Source organism: Oryzias latipes, chromosome 3, assembly GCF_053564925.1.
Source record: "Oryzias latipes strain Hd-rR chromosome 3, Olatipes_Hd-rR_3.1".
Lineage (NCBI taxonomy): Eukaryota > Metazoa > Chordata > Actinopteri > Beloniformes > Adrianichthyidae > Oryzias > Oryzias latipes.
The window spans coordinates 11,512,591-11,535,558 of NC_136239.1; the positions used below are offsets into that span (position 1 = coordinate 11,512,591).

The 22,968-nt window shown below is 38.5% G+C and overlaps 1 protein-coding gene across 2 annotated transcripts in view; it reads left to right on the top strand.

Annotated features, from left to right (window-relative positions):
• The first annotated feature begins 231 nt into the window (after window positions 1–231).
• Window positions 232–22,968, top strand: part of LOC101160301 (excitatory amino acid transporter 2-like) — a 28,467-nt gene continuing 5,730 nt past the window's right edge. The window contains exons 1-8 of one of the 2 annotated variants that reach the window (XM_023952414.2): window positions 232–361; window positions 17,454–17,593; window positions 18,704–18,856; window positions 20,313–20,563; window positions 20,651–20,759; window positions 21,379–21,505; window positions 21,595–21,828; window positions 22,198–22,392. In XM_023952414.2, coding sequence (XP_023808182.1) covers window positions 17,464–17,593; window positions 18,704–18,856; window positions 20,313–20,563; window positions 20,651–20,759; window positions 21,379–21,505; window positions 21,595–21,828; window positions 22,198–22,392 — 1,199 coding nt within the window. In that variant the 5' untranslated portion in view covers window positions 232–361; window positions 17,454–17,463. Of the gene's footprint in view, window positions 362–15,788; window positions 16,074–17,453; window positions 17,594–18,703; window positions 18,857–20,312; window positions 20,564–20,650; window positions 20,760–21,378; window positions 21,506–21,594; window positions 21,829–22,197; window positions 22,393–22,968 lie in introns of those variants that run through there. The other variant, XM_023952404.2, reaches the window with a different exon arrangement.

Below are 22,968 nucleotides of genomic sequence, written 5' to 3' on the forward strand. Positions count from 1 at the left end.
ACAGATATGTTCTAATAGTAACTTGCCAAGGCCTTCATTTCAATTTGATTCTATGATGTTAAGAAGTTTTCTGTCAAGGTTACTTCAGCTGCTTTAACTGGAAGAACATCCTACTCCAACTTGAGAGGAGTCACTGACCTCTCCGTTCAAATCCCTACCTCTGCGTGAGCGTCAGTGAGCCCGCTCGCAGTGTTTGTTTAGCTTGCTAAGATGTCCTTTCCTTAGATTAGGCTAGAACTGCTGCTACACCAACTTTTTGCCCCAAAATATTTTGCCAACCCGACTGCTTCTTTGACTTTGAACGCAACAAGGCTTACAAACTGATCAAGCAGGACCAGCTTTTTGAACAGGACATCTACAGGTGAGCAGAATCTATAGATCAGATGGTGAATATTGAGGATTGCTTCTTTTTTCAGGAACATTTGTTGAGGGAGTCAGACAGACTTATTTGTGCTAAAGTGTAGTAACTTTAAGTGCAAAAACGCCACTCCTTATTCTGTAAATAATTTGCTGGTTTCTGGATTAATGTAAAATAAGAAATAGAAACAGAAAAGTGAGGTGACCTCATTTTGTTGGAGTTTAAAGTTGGTTGCATTTCCACTCATACTCCTGGGTGGATGGCTCAATGTAGGTCACATCAGAATCTTGTGTTTCAACTGGAAATGATCACTCCACAAAGTCTTGCAAAAGCTAAAATATATAAACCTGTCAAGTGAACGGACTGACTTGAAATCTCCTAACAGGAGTTAATGTCAAGCGATGCATTGTATGGATGTGACAGTTTCTTAAAGTGATGCAGAACTGCTTGCCTTCGGCCACATGTGCATCGGTAAAGATATGACGCTGTGTGCTATCAACTCCCACCACAACTCGAGACAAAGCTGCGAGAGGAGGGAGTTCAAAAGAATAGCCCGAGGGGTTAGACTGTACATCTCCAGTAAATTAACGTGATGGATTTCACATCAGCGCGGTTTGTTTTTCTGTGTTTTGTCAGGGAATGTAGCGATGGGAGGGGGTGAGTGGCCAGCAGAGAGAAATGATATGCCTCCCTACCTGATCAACATCATTCTAAACAATTTGTTAAATAATTTACATATTTATTATATTAAAGACTGTGCTAGCTTTGGCTTTTTTCCTGTAAGTTGACACTTTTTTGGTGTTTTTTAGTAGCAATGCGAATTTAGACAAATTCCTTTTCATCTAACCACGAACATCACTCTGAACCCTGGAAATGAAAAACTAAACTTGCTTCAGTTCAAGTAAAAAATTGTCCACTTTTAACATTGAAGTCTGCATAAAAGAGGTGTTCAGTCAGACTATTGAGACTAAATCTCTGTGTCTGCTCAGAAGATGCAAACAAATCCCAAATCTCCCTCCCTTTACCTGTCATCACATCTTCACATCTGCACCTGACAGAAGATGGTGCAACTCCAAATCTGTGGCCCCAACAAAAGCTTGGAAACATCCATTTATAATGATTTTATTGTCCAGGGGGTTGAAGCAGCAAACGTGTTGCCTCCTTCCTTCCTTCCCTCATGTCCGATCAGTCATGAATATCAAATATTCTCTGAACCTCAAAGTGACAGGCAGCAAAGTGGATTCCGTGGGAAAGGATCATGAAGACCCAATATGGCCTTCTGTCTCCCATATTTACTTTTTTAAAATTACTCTGGTGGAGTGTCGGCAGTCTTTAGGAAAGTGTATGTTCAAATCAAATATGATATTTTATTTGCTCTGTTGCCTCAGTCTTTTGAGGAACACTTTTAATATTTCTTTAATCCCTTTTTTAAATACCCACTCTGATGAAAATTGTGTTTTTGGTGTTTTTAACATGTTCTTGTAGCATTTTGCTGATGATGGAGGGCATTTCAATACAAATTAAGCCTACAATTTCATTTCTGGGCATATTTTTATTCAAATTGTTTTGAATCAGGAGCAGATGAAAAAAGAACTCATTTGGGTGAGCCACAAGCTTCCTGCCTGTTCCAGTCTTAAGTCTAATGTTTTGAACCACGGCAAAAATTTGATTTATTAAGCTAAAAACATGTCATCATTCAATGTGTCAAGTTTTTAGAAATGAAATAAGAAAAAGCATTTCCAGTTACCATGAAGAAAAATTAACTTTAAAGTCTCACTCCAATCATGTTTTTATTTATTGTAAGACCAAGTGGTCTTTAAATTATGATGCCATTTTTTAGCTAATAAAAAAAAAACTGCATTGTTTTTTAGTTCATGGTTCTTCAGAACGGCAGGAGTTCATCAGAAATTTACCTTTGAGTTGTGGGTGGGACTGTGGGCACAAAGTAAGCCCACCCCTACTTCCCATCACCCAACAAGCTCTCCCGCTAGCTTACAGCACCTCACACCCCTAAGCTTTAACACATTTTAACATACAAAAATCGCAAGCAGTATTGGAGCTGTACATGGCAACCCTTATTTTAATCATCTATACATTCCAATATTGCACGTGGAAACTTTTAAAATGCGAAGAAGGGGTTAAAAAGAGGGCAATTGCTTTGATGAAAAAGAATCACATACAGTGGGCGGAGGGCAACGCGTTTAACCCCGTCCACATTGAGCCACGCCTCCCCCATTTTTCTTTATCAGCGGTTGGGATCTAGCGTGATGATGGTGCATATTGCGCTTTACTTACATCATTTTGGTAAAAAAATAAAACTTTAGACCAGAAAAATCATACAGAAATTTTTTAACGGCACTATATATATTTAAAACCAAGATATCAAAATTTACGACTTTTAAAATGCTTTGCAATGCCTTGTTTCCAAGTTTTCAAATTCAAGGCTTTTAAGATTTTTTAAAGACCCCGCAGGAACTCTGCTTTATACTACGGAGGTGTAAAACTTGGATTCTTCAGAGTTGAGTTATTATTTTTATGAAAAACAGTACATTGATTTTTCTCTGTACATGCACTTCTTGTAATTTAAATCATTTTGCACCCCACCTGTGTAAGGGGAAATTATGACAAAGCACAAACACTAACAAGTGTTTAAACATAAAACCTAACACAGGAGCAACAAATCTGTTTATATTTGCAACTGCAGCTCTATTTTATACACTGTCCTTCATGACTGCAGATGACTGTGTGTCATGGAATGGCTTGTATTGTATGTCTCTGAAAGAACACCAATGACAATCAGTGAAAACAGAATTAGACCTAAAATATTGGACGGAACTGGAGAATTTCTGTTTGCTTTCTGTTTAACCAGACCCATATCTTTTGGATTCTGGTTCTCTTTAGTCTGAACCATTGACTCTAAGAGGCTATAATACCTCATTTCCACTGAGTTGTACAGTATGGTATAGTCCAGTCCAGTTTGGCATTTTGAGCATTTCCATTATAAAATGGACCAATTAAGCTGGAATAACCCATAATTTTTGGGGCCCCCATTGGTTGTAGGTTAATAAAAAAAAGGAATGGATCGGTCAGGGCAGAGCTACTGTTGAAACTTTTGATTGGCTCAATGTCATTAAAACAGAAGAAAGCACCAAGTGGCTGTATTCCTCCGCAATCTTCTCTCAAACACTAAATGCTTTGTATACAAAGTACCAAAAGCCGAGTGGAAAAAAAAAAAGAGCTTCTTGATGACCTCCATTGTTGTTGTTGTTAGCTTCGCCCATGACGTTCCAACTTTTGGTGGAAATGCTCACCTGGACCATTCTAAACTGGACCACAACAGATCGGACCATGCAGTGGAAACTAGACTGACGAGAACTGGACTAAGTGACCACTCCCCCTCGAGTTTCAAGTAGGACGTAACCGCTGGCTCCAAGAAGCCAAATCCCATAGATTTCTATAGAGAAATAATCAACTGTTACTCTGTTTTCTATTGTTCAGAATAACCATTTTGGCCTTGCAAGTTTTTCAACTTATAAACTGACCAAACAGGTGCCTCAATAAAAGTATATTGTCTTGCATCAAAATGTTTGACCCGGCTTTCAAGTGGTAGGGGTGTGGACTTCCAATAAGCTTACTGCCGATTGTCGACAGAGAAATGTTGACTCAGACCAACGGTGACCAATGACTGCTTACTGAGGCTGTCTGGTTCCAAATTGGGGCGTCCATATCGCACAAAAATGAAAGATCTCTCCTTCGTGGAGGGATCCTCTCCCAGGAGGAAAGGCGATGTACCAGGTTTTAAAAAAAGAATACGCTTATCTAACTCCGCAACTACTCACAGGTCCAGATCTCATATACAGTCAATGGTGTGAGTGCAGAAAATCAGGAAAGCACATTACTTTTAGAGGAATTTTTCACAGAGAACCTGTTGTATTGTTACATATTTTCAATATTTTAGAGCAATGCAATTAATACAAAAACCTAAAATGTATATGCATATATTTTTCTATTTTTTATATTCTTTGGAACAGGACAAAAATTCTGCTCCCTTAAAAACAGGCCATCAAAAAATCTTTTTTTTTTTATTTATATTTGGTTACAGATTTCAAAGAGGACTCAAACATGAGCACTTGATGGCAGGAAAACAAGGCATTAATTAAACAACCAAATAGAATCTCGAGGTGCCACATTGTCCATAAATAAATAACACAAACATAAACAGAGGAATAAATAAATGATCTGAGATGAAGTGTAAAAATGTTGTGGCAAATAACTAGAAATGACCATGCTGGCAAAGGAACAGCTGAACACTGAAGACAAGAGAACGACTCCTTCAGAAGCAACATCTCTAAGTAGCAGGGATGTTACATAATATCTGCGCTCAAAAACAGTTACCCAGCATGCATCTTTACCACCTGCAGCTTTGTGAGCAGAAGACTTACAAAAACACATCAGGATTCTGCAATTTTGTGTTGATCTACTTTATGTAGACTTTATGGTGACACCAGAACACAGGAAAAAAAGTGCCTTTTTTTTCCTTTTTCCTTTCAAATAAAATAGGATGATGAGACAAAACAAAATAAGATAACGTCTTTATTGTCCTACAAAGAGGGGATTTTCAGGAAAGTGATGCGTCCAAATCGTGTCGGTTTGAGAAAAAATTATGATATTTACTGTTTGTTTGTTTTGCATTAATTTACATATTTTCCACACCACAGGGTGTTGCAGATGATATGGCACACCATTAAGGAATGATCTATTTTCAAATTTATGTCATATGTAGGGCGCGCCGAAGTATAAGGCTCATTAAGAGACACAAAAGAGTCAGAGAAAAATTTGGCAGTCAGATTTTACTACGTTCACAGTAACTTGTTTGTAACATGCAGCGTGTTAGCATATTCACAATACGTGCAACTCCCAACCTTGTTAACCACACGTGAAAAAAACAAACTAAAACCGCTAAAACAAACGTAACTGTGAGTATGCTAACTCCCAACCTTGTTAGTACCATGTAAAAAAAAACACAGTCTAAAACTGCTACATGTTAGCTGCATTAGCATATTTACAATAGCTGTAACTCTCAACCGTGTTTGCAACACATATGAAAATGGACTGATACAGCTTAAACCAATTTTACTGTGACTACGCTAACTTCCTACCCTGTGTTGTAACACCTGTAAACATGTCAATCAGAATGTTGCATGATTTAGAACCTGGCCTTATATGGAAAAAGAATGCACATAATGTGGATGTTTTGCCTTCAGCAGGAACAAATGTTTGGTGATGGAAACTGCTATTGATTTTTTAAACACATAACTCTGCAAAGCATGATGCAAGACTATCCTATAATTTTGTTGTATTTTGTCATCTCCTGCATGCTGGGAAAGAGAAGAAAAGAAAAGAGTCTGAGTAGAAAATAACATTACCTCCTCTGCTTTACTCTCAAGTGATGGCAGTGCAAGTTAAGAGCTGTTTGTTGAAGTTTTTTTTTTTTTACTTTCTCTTTTATTTCTTTCCACTCATATGTCCTGAATAAGTAAGAGCAGTTAAATCCCATAATCAGGAGCTGAAGCAGAGCTCTGGCTTTGTGATTGCGCTCTTAGCAGACAGATGTCATTAAAATCATCACTGTGTTCATCAGTGCTGCACTACGATTTCAGCCATGATTTCAGATTATGCAAAACTGAAGAAAACACTCAGTGAGCGTGGATTACACAGACTCTCAGCATGCGTTTTTGCATTTTCCTTTAATTACTTTTTCTAGAAAAAAGAACAACTTACTTCTACAATTAGTAAGGAATCATTTTTTGCTTCCCTTCTGTTTGATTATTAGTTATAGGTCACTTTAAATTAGCACTTTTTTTGATTTTGAGAATGAAACCATGTAGACCAGAAATGTCCTCAGTGTAGCTGTAAGTATGATTCACTACAAAGAGAATCTGTGTGCCCCACCATATTTTCCGCTCTATAGGGGGCATTGCATTATAAGGTGCACCATCAATGAATGGTCTATTTTTTAAATTATGTTTTATAGGGCATACCAAGCAATTAGGCATATTAACTGAGGTCAAAAGAGTCAAGGGTCAAATCCAAATTCTTCCCCTACCCCTCTGACTTCTCCCTATCCCTCCAATTGTAGGGCCATTGGGGGGGGGGGGGGGGGGGGGGGGGTAGGGTTGTGCGAAATCATTTTTTGAAGGGGAAACCCTGGGGTGGAGGGCTCTCTATGCCTCTGCTACGGTAATCCACACCACAGAGGAGAAATGCATTTTTTCATGTGGGTGCGTTCTAAAGCACAGAAGTTTACATGTAAATTTAAGTAAGGACTATTTGTTTTAGCATGACTTTTTAAAGTCATAAAACTGATGTTATGTATTTGCGAGCGCTGGCAACTAATATACAGTACAGACCAAAGTTTGGACACACCTTCCCATTCTGGGAAGGTGTGTCCAAACCTTTAGTCTGTACTGTATATGACTGTCAACTATTTATGACGTCATCGACTTTTCTATATGTTGTCTAGATGTTGTTTGTAACATGCTGAATGTTAGCCACGTTAGAAACGTTAGCCTTGTTGGTGTCCTAATCACCTGTAACTCCCAATCATTTTTGCAAAAACACCAAGAGGGCCTGGCTGCATACAAGATGGTGCCCAGACATAATTGGCCAGAAAAGGAGATCCGGAACCAGAAGTTCACAACCCCCGGGCCCCTTCCCATCGAAAAATACTCTTTCTTTGGTCAAAAAACGTCTACATTCCATGTTAAAGCATTCTCACTCCACGCATCAGCTCCTGGTCCGGCCCATCTATCAAATTTTAGAACCCAATCTGGCCCGCAAGTTAAAATAATTGCCCACCCCTGGTCTAGGGCCTATACGGGTTGAAAAGTTGCAATAGCTGAAGGAATGTTATCGCTGGACCTAAGGCTCCAGTGTAAAAGTGTTGACAGTTTTACAAATCTGAACACTTTAGTTAATATCCTTTTAAAAAGGAACAGTTTTTTTCTCCCCATTTTAACTTCATCTTGCTAATTAATCTGTTAATTTCATGTTAAAATATTGTAATAAACAAACAAACAATTCTGAAATTTCACCTGCCGGCTACTGATGTCTGGGGGCCACCCTGCCTGCAACCAGGTCCTCCTCAAAAACAAAAAAAACCAACAGACTGAAATCACTAAAACAAAGGTTTCTGTGACTACGCCAACTCTTAACATTTTTAGTTTATTGAAAAACACAATCAGACACAGCTACACGCATTCACAAGAAAACCCAAACTTGTTTGCAACACGTGAAAATAAAAAACATAGACTGAGACCGCTACAACAAATATCACTGTGAACAAATGTTAAAAACACTATTTTCATCAGAGTGGGTCTTTAAACTTATTCTCACAACCCCTTTGAAATAAAGAGAGGAATCACACTAGACCAGATTTAGCGGAAAAGCACTGGAGTGTGGAGTTTTTACCACAAAGGCTGACTCTCTGCTGGGCACTTTGATGAAAGCCATCTTGGCTCCTAAAAAGGGCAAGGTGACCAGCAGCAAAGACAGCAGGGAGCTTGTGCAATCAAAGTCCTCAGAGATGTCTTTTTTTTTTTCAGTTTAAATTGAGGATTATGCAGGGGCTACAACAGTATCTTGCTGTAGCTTTATTCTGAAGTACAGCAAATGTTAAAAAAACATGTAACATAAAGATAAATACAAATGTACTACTTCTTCCCCAATTTAGAAACTGAAGGTCCAATTTTATGCTTTTACCAGAGTGGAGTAGGAGGTAGGTGGGTGTATAAATGCATGCAGTGGGAGTGAGTGTTTTCTGTTTGTTCCCTTCTGATTTTTATTTTATTGTATTTTTTTTTGCACATGATGGATGGATGGATGGATGGATGGATGGATGGTCGGAAGGAAGGAAGGAAAATAGTTTTTAAATTACAAGGCTCTTTATGCTGCTTGTGCATGCAAGTGTGATATTATTAAAGTTGGAAATGTCTAAAGCAGGGGTGCCCAAATCCAGGTTTAGAGGGCTGATGTCCTGCATGTTTTCCAACTGTCCTGCCATTAAAGTTCCTTCCTTAATATGCTCCTGAACACCTGACCCAGGTAATAAACAGCAGAAAAGGCAGGATTTCTGGAGAACTAGCAGGAGGCTGGCCCTCGAGACCTGGATTTGGACACCCCAGCTCTAAAGCATTGAAACTCCCCCAAAAAAAAGAAAAAAATCTTTTACGTAAAGGTCCTCAAGAGGCTGCTATTTTGTTGATTTTTAATTGAAATGTTTCATAGTTACACAATGAGCCTTTAATTGGTTTTTAATCCGTTGGGAATGGTTTTCTAAATTCCTTCACACACACACGTATACACCAAAAATACATGTCGTACGTTTAATTACCAAAAACAAGACATTTCCCTTTGTCCTCGCAGCTCCTCCACATAGACGTTCTGTAGTTGCCACTTTTTAAGACACTTTCAGACACAAGTCATTTATCAGCAGAATTTGTGTGTTTCCTTTGAAAAGTGTAACAATCGTTTTTCTGAAACTAATGTCTAGGTCATTTGCAAGTGAACCCTTGTGCGTTTCATTTACAGCAGAGGTGTCAAACTCCAAGCCCCGTGGGCCAATGTCTTCCATTTCATTCCAACTAAGCCTTAGCTTCTCATTAATAAACCCAGTAAAGGTGATCAGCAGTAGGTTGAGCAGGGATATGTGAAAAACCAGCAGGATGCCAGCCCCCCCGATCTGGAGTCTGACACCCCTTGATCTACAGTGTTAATGCAAGAAGACTTCCCAGAAGGCAAAGAGCAGAGGTGAATCAAAAAGAATGATTGATGTTAGCAACACGCATTAAAAGTGTAAAAAAATACACTGTCTATATAGTGAATTCAAAAAGCATGAGCATTTATAAACATGTGATGTTCAGTAGACTAGCTGGGCAGCCCTTTATTTATTCATTTGTTTTTCTTTTCTGTTTCATTTTTTACTTCATAATGCCGAACTTACAGCCATTAGAGCTGCATTTCCAGAGGTTTGGTCTGCCAGTTAAACTAAACGAAGGTGTAAAATTGTTCTGCATTTACTATTATTTTGAACAAACTTTTAAGTTCAACGAATATCTTTGGTTGAAACAGCACAAATTAGGAGAAGCATTAATGAGAAAAGAAAAAAAATGGTCACAGGTTCATCATTTTCTTCAGAAATACTTTACTTTATTTTCTGTAGAGGTCTACAAAAGATGTATACTTTATTTTATGGTTACTTTTATTTTTTAGGCACTGTTTTAATTGTGCTTAGAATGCTATTCTTGTTTCCCGGCTTCTCGTTTCAACTTGATGAACTAAGAAATGTATGATTGCTGTGAAACTGCAAAATAAGCCCATATAATCATTTCTTTACCACTATGCAAGGGATACTGCTTATTTTTTAGCATTATAAGGCTCACCTAAAAGCCTCAACTTTGTTCTGAAAATAACATTGTGCCTTATAATCCGGAGTGCTTCATAGCCTGTATGACTTAATTCTGGTTGTTTTTATTGATGTTGAAGCAATTTTGGGAGGTACACAGCGCTCTGTCAAGCTATGCTGGCTGGCTGGCGGCCTGAGTAGGCCGCCTACCCTTCCTGTGGCTCACTTTCTCCCTTCCAGCCAGTCGCCATGGGGCTCCCCGACGTAGCTCCAGACTCATGGGCCCTGCGACAAGCTGGTGACCTGTCCAGGTTGTATACCGTTGACTTCCCAGCAGTCAACAGTAAAAAAATTAGATGCAAACTTGCTACCTGTAGAGAGTTGTTGGTCAAGTTATTAATTGAATTTAGAAAAAAAACGTTTCCATTTCAATTTAGCAAAATATGTCCATTTTTATATGCCTCAAAAACACCCCCTCCAAGCACGAAAACTTATTTTCCAATAAATGCGAGTTTTTTCAAAAAAGACGTGTTTCCAGCAAGTCAATTTGTTATTGCAAACCCAATTTGCTCAATTTCATAGTCAATGGAAACATGTTTTCTGTTTCTTTATGTCTCTAAGCTACGTTCAAATCAAACACGGTTCCCGTGTCAAATTTGCATCAGACGCTTTTCTTTCTTGGCGAATTCGCTGCTCAACGCATGTCCAGAATTGTGCTTATAAGATTGACGTCCCAGACGTCTGTGGGAGGAGCTACTGCCAGATGTTTTTAGCCTGATCACTACATGGAGTGGTGTCTGCGTTTATCTCAATTACAATGCATGGAAGACATGGATGATGTTGAGGGATCAGATTTATTTATTCTGAAAATGGTAATCATGTCTCCATATCTGCATTTGTGAAATCATTCAGACTCTCTCCCGGTAAAATGAGCTTGACTCCTGCTGCGGTAGCTGCTTCTAAATGACAGCCGCTGCTGTGTTTCTGTCTCTCCGTGACCCAGTGTGACGACTTGCTGTCTAACATTAGTCCAAAAGGGGGAAAAAATAAAAAATGCAAATATTTTTTTTATTTATTATTGTCTAATGCAAATAAGAAAATTAGCATGAAGTTCGCCCAACAGTAACCGAGACAGGCTCCAGCAACCCAGTAGCCCCAAGGGATATAGCAGGTTAGGAAAATGGATGGATGAAAAGAAGTTCAGGAAAAGGACGCTCGGATCGATCCTCCAAACTGAATTTGGACTCCACCCGCTGATAGAGTCACTGAACACGTCCCTGATTGGTTGATGCAACACAGCAACCTCACCAAAGTTCAGAATCTTTAACTCTGGACACAGCGTCACCCAAATCAGGCAGCTCAAATCGCGCTGCTGCCAGACTGCTGCGCCTCAACCGAGACTCCAATCGCGCCGTGTTCACAGTGACTTAACACTGAAACTCGACGCCCTGACATGCAAATCATATTTGGATGTTAACTTCGCTTTATAGTTCAGTGCAGTTTATTTATAGACCATTCATTGACGCAGCACCTTATAATCTATAACTCAGATGTCATAGATTGTCATAATGTATGACTTGATCAGAAGTCATACATTATGACTTAGAACAGTTTTTTGTGTCCTAACAGTGGCTTATTATTACCGCACCCAGCCAGCAAGGTCAAGTGGGCCCCATATGGTTTAAAAGTGGGCAGAAAATGTGGGCCCTGAATGGGTTTGTCCGTAGTTTCTGTGGGTGGCGCCACCTGTGTTTTCCCATATTGGCTTAAGTGGGCACTCAGTGGGCTGACTGACGTAGAAATTAATAATTGCAGGTTGTGCCTGGCAGGAATTCATACATGAAAGCAAAAGCCTGAAGCAAAATTCACAATTTTTGCACCACTTCAGCGTTTTGCACCAAGCCTCTTCCAACTGTAGATGGCAGATGTGCCAGTAAACAGTACAAAAAAAACAATAAATCCTTTCCTGCTTATCCATCGTGAACAGCATGGGCTAAACACATATTCAAGAACCCGCATTTAGCGGATTCTTGAATGATTTAAATGCCCAGTGTGTCTGTAACTTAAAAGTTTTTTTGATCATGTACATGTAGTAAACATACTGTAATATCCAAAGCCTAAAAGGTTGCTAACTTTCTACGTGAATATTCTATAGTTTTCAACCGTCTCTACTAACGCAATTTAAAATGCATATTCTCATTTAGAGAGTACCAGACTGGCTTGCAGCTAAAAATTTTCCATTAAGATCATTGTAGATATAATTTCTTCTTGGCATGGTGCTAACATTCTCCAGACAAGCAAACTGCCCAAAGAGAATCAAGAGGTTAAGCAGCAGCAAATAGCTTTTATTCACACTTCCTATTTATTTGCAGATGGTGAAGTTTTACTTAGGTTCGGTTTATAAAACTCATAGTTTGGGATTCTCCTCCTGAACCTACAAAAATGCCTTTTTGTTTCAACAAATTTATCATTTGCACATATGCATACATGGACAGACAATAGCTCCTCAACATAGTATTTAAAAAAAAAAATGTAATTTTAGGTATTATTATGAAAACCTGGAGTTTGAGAACGATGAGACCTTTGTTGGACGATTCCAAGAAAGCCTTTACAGCTGCAGACTTGTTCTCAGAGTTTGTCTGATCCATCTTGGTGAATGTGTGTTCTCGAATTAGGATGGCTCAGGGCAGATTAGGTAATTATAGACACCTGCTGTCTAAGCGTGGCCAAGTGTTGTCAGGTGTTGCAGCATGAGGTGCACTTGTTGAAGTGTGTGTGTGGGTGTGTGTGTGTGTGTGTGTGTGTATGTGTGGGGATGGGGGTGAGGTTGGGCAACCTGAGGATGGACAAATGTTTGGCCATGTGCTCTTAGCTTGGCTCTCCCTCACTTGCTCGTGCTTTTTGAGCTGGAATCTGAAACTACAGCTTTGTTTGGCAAGTCCTTTGGACTTACAGCATTTGAATCCAGTTTAATATTCATGCTTTTTTTTTTGCATTTCAATAAATAAGTGTTTTATCAGATAGGAGTTATGTTTTACATCAGATCAACATGAAAACCATCATATTTAATTGAAGACAAAACAGCAATTCACAATTACTCTCCTTGAAGACTTTATTGTACTTTTTTTCCTTAAACACAACCTAAAATATCTCAGACATTTGCTGCAAAAATAAAAAATGTGATCTGCACAAATATCCACATGTGATGATTAAATGACAGCCATATATTGGATTGGAATTGGTTTGTTTCAAGCAATCCAAACAAAAAATATTTTAAAAAAGACAAATAAAAAATTTATATCTAGATTTTCAAATTTAGAATTATTTATTTTGACTTGATTGAAATGTTTTTTAAAAAGAAACAAAAAAAATTGTCCCATTAGAATTAGTTACTCTTAATCATAAGTAGACATTTTTGTACTTAAAAGTACATTAAATGATACACTGAAGCCATGAAAGGGGATGTTTGACAAAAAAAGAGTTGAATTATTTGCTTGAAAAGGAGTGGGAGGAAGCAATTTAATGCCACCCTTAGGATTAATATGTAGCTTAATACTGTTTATTGGCTTGTAAGGCAACGTTTGTCAGGATTTGAAAATGTCTTTAATTTGTCATAAGCATTAATGCCGGGAGCTATCAAACTGATTTCACTCACTTCAAAATATTGATATTAGGTTCCCACATATCAAAGTGGGTATTGCACAAACAGGGATGACTATACTATTCCACATTAATATTTATATTCACCTCTAGTTCACAGGTGGACTCAACAGATATGTTGATGCCAAAACTCCACACATCAAAGGCCTGATTTCTGCCTCTCCTGCCACAAAATGCTATGCTGCTCTTCAATGATTTAGAGTGAGAGAGAACAAAAGGAGCAACAAGCATCGAGGCTTTTTTTAGTCAGAGTGAAGAAGCATGCAGTCATGTTTACATCCAGCCAAATTATCTCTACAATGTACTTAGTGGTTTCTTCACAGGATATATGAGTGCCGTGTCTCATATTAAGGGGCTGAAACCTCAGAATAAAGCTTTCATTACTCTCCAATTGATGGATAAAAACGGCAAAACTAAAAAAGTAATCATGCCTTTTTTTCAGCACATTCCAGAAAATGAGTTTCTATGAGGACTATTGCTATAAAAATCTAAACCTAGTGCGTACAGCAAACATTGTTCTAAACCAATGAACTGTGAAATTGACGTGTTTTATAATTTTAAACACTTCTGTCTAAAATTACATTAATAAGACATTTTACCTGAAGACCCTCATCAAGGGAAATGAATAATTGTGTTTTTTGTCCGGCTGGAATTCTATAAAAGCAAGTCTTTCATGTAGAAAAAAAAGTCTGGAGGAAGATTTACAGCATTTACACTTCTTTGATATTTCAAACCACGCCTCCTCATATATCAGGTACATGCGCTAGTATCAGGTAGTGACAGTCCAGTGTGAACACATATGTCCGTTTGGAGCGTTCGTTAACGCACATTACATGCCTGGTTGTGAACGTAGCATCACAGATTTTTCTTGATTTGTTAACATTTTGGATGCAAGAGTTACCAGAGGACTTTGAATAAAGAAATCCGTGCAATGTTTTGCATCCAATCCCCTTTCAACCCTTGTGCTATCCTAGGCACTTTAACGTTGGGAATGGGGTCATCTAGACCCACTAGACAGTGCTCTGAACCTTTTTTCTTCAATGATTTGTGATCTTCACTGGTGTCCATGGATTACATGAAATCTTTCCACCTTTATCCACCTTTTCATGGTAGGGAGAACACGTTAATGTAAGGGTGGGGTCATCTAAGATAGCAGAAGGGTTAAAGTAAGCAATAGGGGGTAGAATAACCAAGGTTCAAACAGACGACCTTCTGGTCGCATATCCTGTGCAGAAACCACTTAGTACAGATGGTGGGGTGGAAGAAACACAAGGTTCTTGATTTGGTTTTACTGGCATTCTCCTCATGCAGGACAACGTGGGTAAAACTGCTGAATTTAAATCTCCTGTTTAACTCTCATTCAAGAAGATACTACAAAAAAAATTAATTATATAACTTACTTTTGTTTGATTACCTTCAAACATATTATCTATTCATGAATATTATAAATAGCTGTGAGGATAATAACAGAATTAAAGGGTTAGCATGCTGTTGGGATTGCCCCGCTGCTTTTGTTTTATTTACAGTACATTGCTCTTAGGACATTGAATGAAAATCAAATGTAAATGTTGTTCCACTTTTGGCATACCCAACAGCGAACAGCTCCCACTGAATCACACAGGTGGTTTGGCAGAGATTTTTACGCCCAATGGCCTTCCTGACACAGCTCTATATTTTATTTGGGCTGAGACCAGCACAGGGGGACCCAGACTTGGACCCCCCCTTCGTGGATGCATTGTTAGGCAGTAGGATGAAGGGTCTTTCCCAAGGACCCACACTTGATGAAGCTCATGGCCCCCCTCCCCCGGAAAACGAACCCTAGTTTCCCTTGCTCCAGCCCAACAGGCAGCCAACTAAGTCATCCAGTCGACAATGAAATCTAAATGTCCACAATTTTTTCATGCTTAGCAACTTCTCTGAAATGAATTCTAGAACTGGCGGTTGCATATGCATTAGAGTGGTCTACAGTAATAACCCAGGGTATTTAGTTGCTGCAAGAAAAGAAAAAAAAGAAAGGGGAAAAGAAAACGCTCACCAGACTGATGTAAAATATTCTTGATGAAAATGCTAAAAAGACGACAACTTCTGCAAGAAATGTCCTTTTTTTATATCTAAGTTGTTGGTTCAAATTGTTTTTGGTGTTTTCTTTAAGTCACTGTTTTTATCACAAAATGTTGAGCTTGTTTCAGTAAAAATGTGAAGGGGTGTTGCTTGCATTTTGTTGCTGTTATTATTTATTATTAAAAGTAGTAGCTGTAGATTCAGCATTTTAAGACTTTATTGTCATCAAAGGGGAGAAAAAAGCACTGAAACAAAGAGGCAAAATGATGCCAACAAGGATTTTCACTTTGCTGCTAATCTCGGCAGATTGACTCCACCCTTCTTCGTTCTTGGCTGTGTGCTGTCAGACCTGCACGAAAGTCAGTTTACCTCAACACACCTTGGTGCAGCTGAATCGACGTTCATCCGTTCTTGTGGATATACATCTAATGGTCAGGAGTGAGTGATGCTCACATCTTTACTTTCTTAAAAAAAGAAGAGCATCTTACTGAATGGATTTATTGCTGCATGCACCATGATCTGGTTAATTTCCTTCGTTGCACCTTTGGCTGTGTAGGATCGTCCACAATTGTAGTCTTCAATACGCAGAAGGTAAGCATGTTTTGCAGTGTGGATGTGAGAAGGGAAGGAACTTTTGGAGCTTCTTGCATTGCTGATGCAAGATGAGCTGATGTTTGTCCTTCCATATGTCAGAGATGCACTTCTGTCAAGTGGTTGTATGTCTACGGAAGTCATGTTGTGATATACTTTAGCGAGCCATTTTTTCATCATCATCTTCCAAACATAGACCTGGAATTCAAGCTGTTCTGCTGACAGATGAGTCTGACATCCCAAAATCTCAGCAGAACAGATCCTGTGTAGTTTTTCACCATGCTAGTTGCTATGCTTGTTCCCAAACTTTTCTTTGTTGTGAACTTTTTGCTCTTTCATTTTTGCATTTATTGCTCTGCAGTCACCTGCAGCTTTGAAAGTCAAACACTCTCAGGCACCTTGACTTTGATAAATGCCCTTTCCTGTTATGCAACTCAGTCACTTATGCGCTGTAAAGACTAATTTTAGCCTCTTTAAATAGCCTAAGCCTCATTAATGCCAAAGCACAGTGCATCAGACAGGCTTGATTGACTTGGCAAGTCACCTCATGCTTCCTCTTTTCCTTTCTTGCACAAAAGTAACTGATATACTCAATCATCACAAACACCTGATGATTGAGTTTTGTCATACTCGCCTGTATCAAATGTAAGGGATGCATTTCCCTCTCTAATGACAGTTATCTTCAAAATGCATTTTTTGATCATCCTTGACTAAAAATAATAAAAGTGATAGGGATTTTCTTTTGCCACAAAGTGTTTTTGACCCATCAAACTCAAGGTTATCCCAAATGACTCCAATGACCGCAGGTGCTGGATGTTATATAACTGCGTGCGTCTGAGGTCCACAGATCTGTAGGGGATTTAAAGGCCACTCAGGGAAGAGTTAATCTTCAGTCAGAGAGGGTTTAAGTCAAACCACAACATACCAGAGACAATTGTTGCTTCCGAGGCCAAACACGAGGAACTGTGTGGTCAGATGTGATGGTTGAGGACATTTTGTAGTCCATTCACAGACTCTTTAACACCTGATTGAGGTTGTGAAAACTCCTTTGGTATATAATCGCTGTGGTATTGCATTTAGGAACACCCACAATCTACTGCTTAATAGAGTACAAAAGAAAACATCTACAAATCCCTCAACAGGCAACATGCATTAAGTACAACAAAACCAATGCTCTGCCGTAACCTCTCACCAAGTCATGGACATGTTTCTCCCATGGAAAAACAGCTCCAAATTACATTTTTGTGACCTCTACTCACTTATTATCATGTTAATTCATGAGATTTTATCATTTAGTGCATGTTTGTAGTAGTCTTTTTCTGCATTGAAAAGGGTCATCAAAGTCATTCAAATAGACAGGTGTTTTTTTTTTTCTTGCAGTGCCAATAAAATGCATAAACAAGTGGAGGTCAGGATGGGTGAGAACCACCTTGAGCCGTCCGTGGACAGTCCTGAGAATCCATGTGCCGGTTTCTGCGACAAGATAATGAAGAACATGGTTCTAACTCTCACCATCCTCGGTAGGTTTTGTTACATCCAGGTACTCAGGGCTGTTGGATACATGTTTCATGTCAACACCAGACTGACATATGAACATGATCTGAAGAAGGTACAAAGAATTAAGCTGGATCCAGAGTTTAAAGGCTTAAAGAAATCAAAAGTTTTTGATTTTGATGTAGGTAAAACCTTTCACAACAACAACAGATCAAATAAGAACCACTCGCTGATTACAATAGTCATTCAGTTATTTCAAAAAGTCTCCATTTGACAGAATGTAAGAACAAAAAACACGATTGGCAAAAGCTGTAGCTTATTTAAGCATACTCCTTTGTACCCATTTAACTCTGACAAAAAATGAAACAAAACAAAAAATCAAACATTGCTAAAAACACCATTACAAACTAGCCTCCATAAGGTTTTTTTGTCAGATTTTCTATGAAGTAAACCATGTCATCGTAAACTTGTTTGTGAAAGAAAAAAGCACACAGAAAAATCTTAAAGTTTTGCACCCAATTACACTAAAAGTGTCCTTTCTAGTAAATAAAATTTGGAGTATAACAATGCAACATGCTGTGCCAAAAAAAATTGACAATTTTTTTAGCATCTTAACCTGTCAGGAAAATGAGCTGTGAAGCAAATGTTTCCCATTGTTCTTTGGGTGCAGAATGAATGCTGAGCAACTCACTCAGCGGGTCAAAGGTCACACTGGAGGCTTCTTCTCACACCGTTAAAGTACGAGATTCAATAAAAATGTCTTCAGCCTGTTTTTGTTTTTTAAATTAAAAATGAAAACTTTACTTGGAATGGGATCAACTAAGCAGCAAGTTCAATATTCATTAAAATTGTTTTGTAAAAATTATTTTTTGTACAAGATGCATCAATAAATGTAGTCAAAAATTCTAATGAATGCCCTTTACAGCTAAAACCAGCAAACTTCTGGCTGTTTCATTATGAGTAAGGAACGTAGTATGGCAACGTCCTATATGCCAGGTTTAGAAGCTGCATCTTGAGAGAAATGCTGCATCCTGTTTTCAGACAGCTGTGCATTCTCAGAAGTATTCCTATGGTTTATCTCAGGGGGGGTGCTTCACGGGCCGTTGTGGTTAAGACCAGCTTTCTCTGTCTGACAGGCGTGTTCCTGGGCTCCATTGCGGGAATGCTTCTACGGCACATATCGCCTCTCCCTCCGGATGTTATAATGATCATTGCCTTCCCTGGGGAGATTCTAATGAGGATGCTGAAGATGCTTATTTTACCTCTTGTTGTTTCCAGTCTGGTCACAGGTGGGTGAGATACAGTACATGCTGCCTGTAATGTTCTAGTGAATTAGCAAACAACTGCCCTAAAGGAAGTATATGAAAATTGCATTTTTTAAGGACACCTCAACAGAAATTAGAGGTATTTGCGTTTTTTCTGATAAATAATTACGATTCTACAATTTTACCTCCTAAGCTAAGGCTGCACTTAGTTTTTTTGAGCAAAAAAGTAAATAAAAGTATTAGCTTTTGCAAATGAACAGCATTTCTCTTGTGTATTACATAAAGTCAGAATGCTTATACACTCTTAAAACACTTGGATTATTTCTTTAATCTCTTGGATTATTCATGTTAGGATATACTTTTTTGGGTTTGTTTTTATATCAATGCTAGTTTTTAGGTTATAGGGGTTTCATCTTAATTTATGCATTTATGCTTTGATTTATGAGGGTTTTTTTTTTTACAGAGTTAAAATAACGCAATATATTGTTGATCTCTTTTAAGATTGGAGTTGGGTAAAAAACAACCAAACTTGGGTTATTTTATGGAATTTTTAGTGTATAGTATGGCTAGTAATCCACTTGGTCACATAATTCGGTGACCAAAACCAGAAATGTACATCCATATCTATTTTCAAAGGACATATTTGGAAGTCATTACATAGGCTATGTTTCCATTGACTATGAAATTGCGCAAATTGAAATTGCAGAAAATAAAATGGCCCAATAGAAACACAACAATTATGAAAAACAATGCAAAAAAATGTTTTTGTGCTTGTAGGAGGTGGCTTTTGAGGCGTATCAAAGTTGTCATATTTTGCAAAACTGCAATAGAAACACTTTTAGAATGTAATGAGTCGTGTGACCAACGGCCAGATGGCAAAGCGCTTCTGGGTAGGAACTGGCTGCCTTTGGCACTCCACTGGGGTCCCACAGCATCCCACATCATCAGAAGCTGAGCGTCTCATGCAGCATTGTTGGATCCACTGCTCCTCTGTTAAATCATCACCGCTCCATGGCCTGAATAAGACGCGGTCGTCTCCTTAGATAGATGATAATGAGCGCTAGTGCTGTGGCAGAAATTTGAATTTATCTGCTGTAAATCAAAGTATTGCTCACATTCATGTTTTTGAATGACTTATCGCGTGAGCTGGTTTGTGTTTACTCGGATGATTGGGATTGAACGAAAATAGTGTAATTGCAAATGTTCTACACTAAATTTCTAGAATTTCAATAATGTTATGTGCATATGGGTAATGGAAACACAGCTATTGTCACCTTAATCTAAAAAAAAACTTAAGTGTAAAAAAGAAAACGTTTTTTCTGAGAATGTGTCTACCTCGGAGGATGTAAAAGCCTTAAAGATGTACCCAGACTTGCTGCTGGGTGTACAGCTTCAATTATTCTAATGTTATATTTATTTGTTTTATTACCAGCTTCTTTTGGTCTCTATTCACTGACTTTTCCACTTATTTGGCCAACAGGACTTGCAGGCTTGGATGCGAAATCCAGTGGCCGTTTGGGCACCAGGGCCATGGTGTACTACATGAGCACAACAGTGATTGCAGCTGTCCTAGGAGTGATATTAGTGCTGCTCATCCACCCAGGGAACCCAAAACTGAGGGCTAATCTTGGACTTGGAAAGAAGAATGACGAGGTGTCCAGTGTGGACGCCTTCTTTGATCTCATCCGAAATCTTTTTCCAGAGAATCTGGTGCAGGCTTGCTTCCAGCAGGTAAGATACTCATGAACTTTACAGGAACAGCGATGTGTTATGAGTACAGCGGCCCAAACTCTTGTTTTTTTGTGTTTTGTTTTTCAGATTCAGACAGTAATCACCAAAGTACAGGTCCCCACAAACAGGACCAGAGCTCCTCCACAGTTCACAATTAAGAGGTCACTTCAGTTCAAGAGCGGCATGAATGTCCTGGGTATGTCGCATGCATCAAAACACACCAACTAAAGGTCTCCAGAAAAAAAAAAAGATATTTTACATGATGCGAAAATGCCTGTACTCAAAGGTTAAGGGCCTTGTTTTTTCTGTCATCATCACATGTTGTAAAGTTGTGATAAAAACACCAAAATAATGTTTCAAATTGTATGCTGATTTCCTGGATCATGCATTTATTTATAATATTCATAATTCATATGTTTTTTGTGGTTTATATTTTTACCTTCAATCTTTATATTTACGGATTTACTAAACTGTTTTTAATATTTTTTATCATGTGAATCTTTTAATGTACAGTGCTTTGTTCACATTTTGATATCTCTTATCATACCAAGGTCCGGGTGAATACTCAATTCTGATTGGTTGCTGGGTGTGGATTAAAAAGTCATAATCCACAGTGATAAAGCACACTTAAAAAAGAAGTTCCTCCGCTTCGCGCCGGCTGGTTCAGGCTCCCACGGCGTCCGTTAATTTCTAATAATGCACACTTCATCGGCCATTATTCCTTATTTAAAAATGAATGATGCATAGAATAGTTTGGAAAGTAAGCGTTACTTTATTGATATTAATTAGCTTTATTGTGTTTATTTGTCATTTAGGTTTGATCGGATTCTTTGTTGCATTTGGAGTCATTATGGGCAAGATGGGAGAAAAAGCAAAGCTCATGCTGGAGTTTTTCAATGTGCTCAATGAGATTGTCATGAAGCTTGTAGGTGCAATTATGTGGTGAGTGCAGTTTTTTTTTTTTTACCATTTCTGTTTTGCAATCATCACAGCATGTTATGTCACAAGATCCTGATAAGATCTATCTTCAGGTATTCTCCTTTTGGTATCGCCTGCCTCATCTGTGGAAAAATCATCTCCATTGCTGACTTGGAGGTGGTTGCAAGGCAGCTGGGGATGTACATGGTCACTGTGATCGTGGGTCTCATCATCCATGGAGGCATTTTTCTTCCATTGATCTATTTTGTTATAGTGAAAAAAAATCCATTCACGTTCTTTATGGGGATATTCCAGGCCTGGGTCACAGCACTTGGAACAGCGTCCAGGTATGGGAAGGTTCTGCTTTTTTTTTTGTTGTGTTTCCTGAGATTATTAGCCTTCTTTCATAGTGATTTATTCTTTTATTTTAAATTAGTTTTTTTTTTTTAAATGGGATTTCTTGAGGCTACAAATATTCTAAAGCAATGTTAAAAAGGGAGATGATTCCCATCCAGTAGAGACTAAGAAAAAATTGATAACCAAATCCATGATAACTTCTATTCAAGTGTGACCCATTAAAACTATGAAAATAGGAACTAATTTAACGCTCTGAAATGACGTCAAGAATTGTTAGTGGAATCTTTACGTCGTTTTACTGACTGTCACCTTAAAGCCATTCATTCTGTTTTTATTTTGTTTTTGTTTTTTTACCACAGTGCTGGAACGTTACCAGTCACATTCAGATGCCTAGAGGAGAACTTGGGCATCGACAAGCGAGTCACTCGCTTTGTCCTACCAGTAGGTGCCACCATCAACATGGACGGCACGGCCCTCTACGAGGCTGTGGCTGCCATCTTTATCGCTCAGATGAACGGAATTGATCTAGACTGGGGCCAGATCATTACAGTCAGGTGAGAATGTGGAAAGGAGTCCGAGGACACTTGGAAAAGTTCAAAAACAGTTTATTTTACCTTATTTCCCTCACTATTAAGCGCACTTACAAGCCAAATTTTTTTTTGGGATAAATCACTTTGTGCCTTATCATCCAGACCACCTTATATATGGATTAATACTGGACTTTGGAAGCTACACTGTGCTCTGTAAAAATGTTCGGTTGGGGGCTATTGTGAATGCGGCTATTGTGTAGCGGTGCAGTGTCAGATTGTGTTTTTACGTGTTGCAAACAAGGTAGGGAGTTGCAGGTATCGTGATTGCGCTAAAGCAGTTACATTTTTAATGTAGATAGCTCGTAGCTTGTTACAAAAAAGTTCTAGATTTCCTGTTAACGCAGTTAATAAAGTCTGACTGACAAACTTGTCTCCCGCTTTATAGTTCAGAGCACATTCTAAATGACATTATTTTGAAAATAGACGATTCACTGACAATACGCCTTATTATGTGGAAGAAAGTTTAACGGTAGCTTTTAACGTGTCATTGTATCGTGACATAGCACAGTGTGAGATCCGTGTGTGCATGTTTCTTTTCAG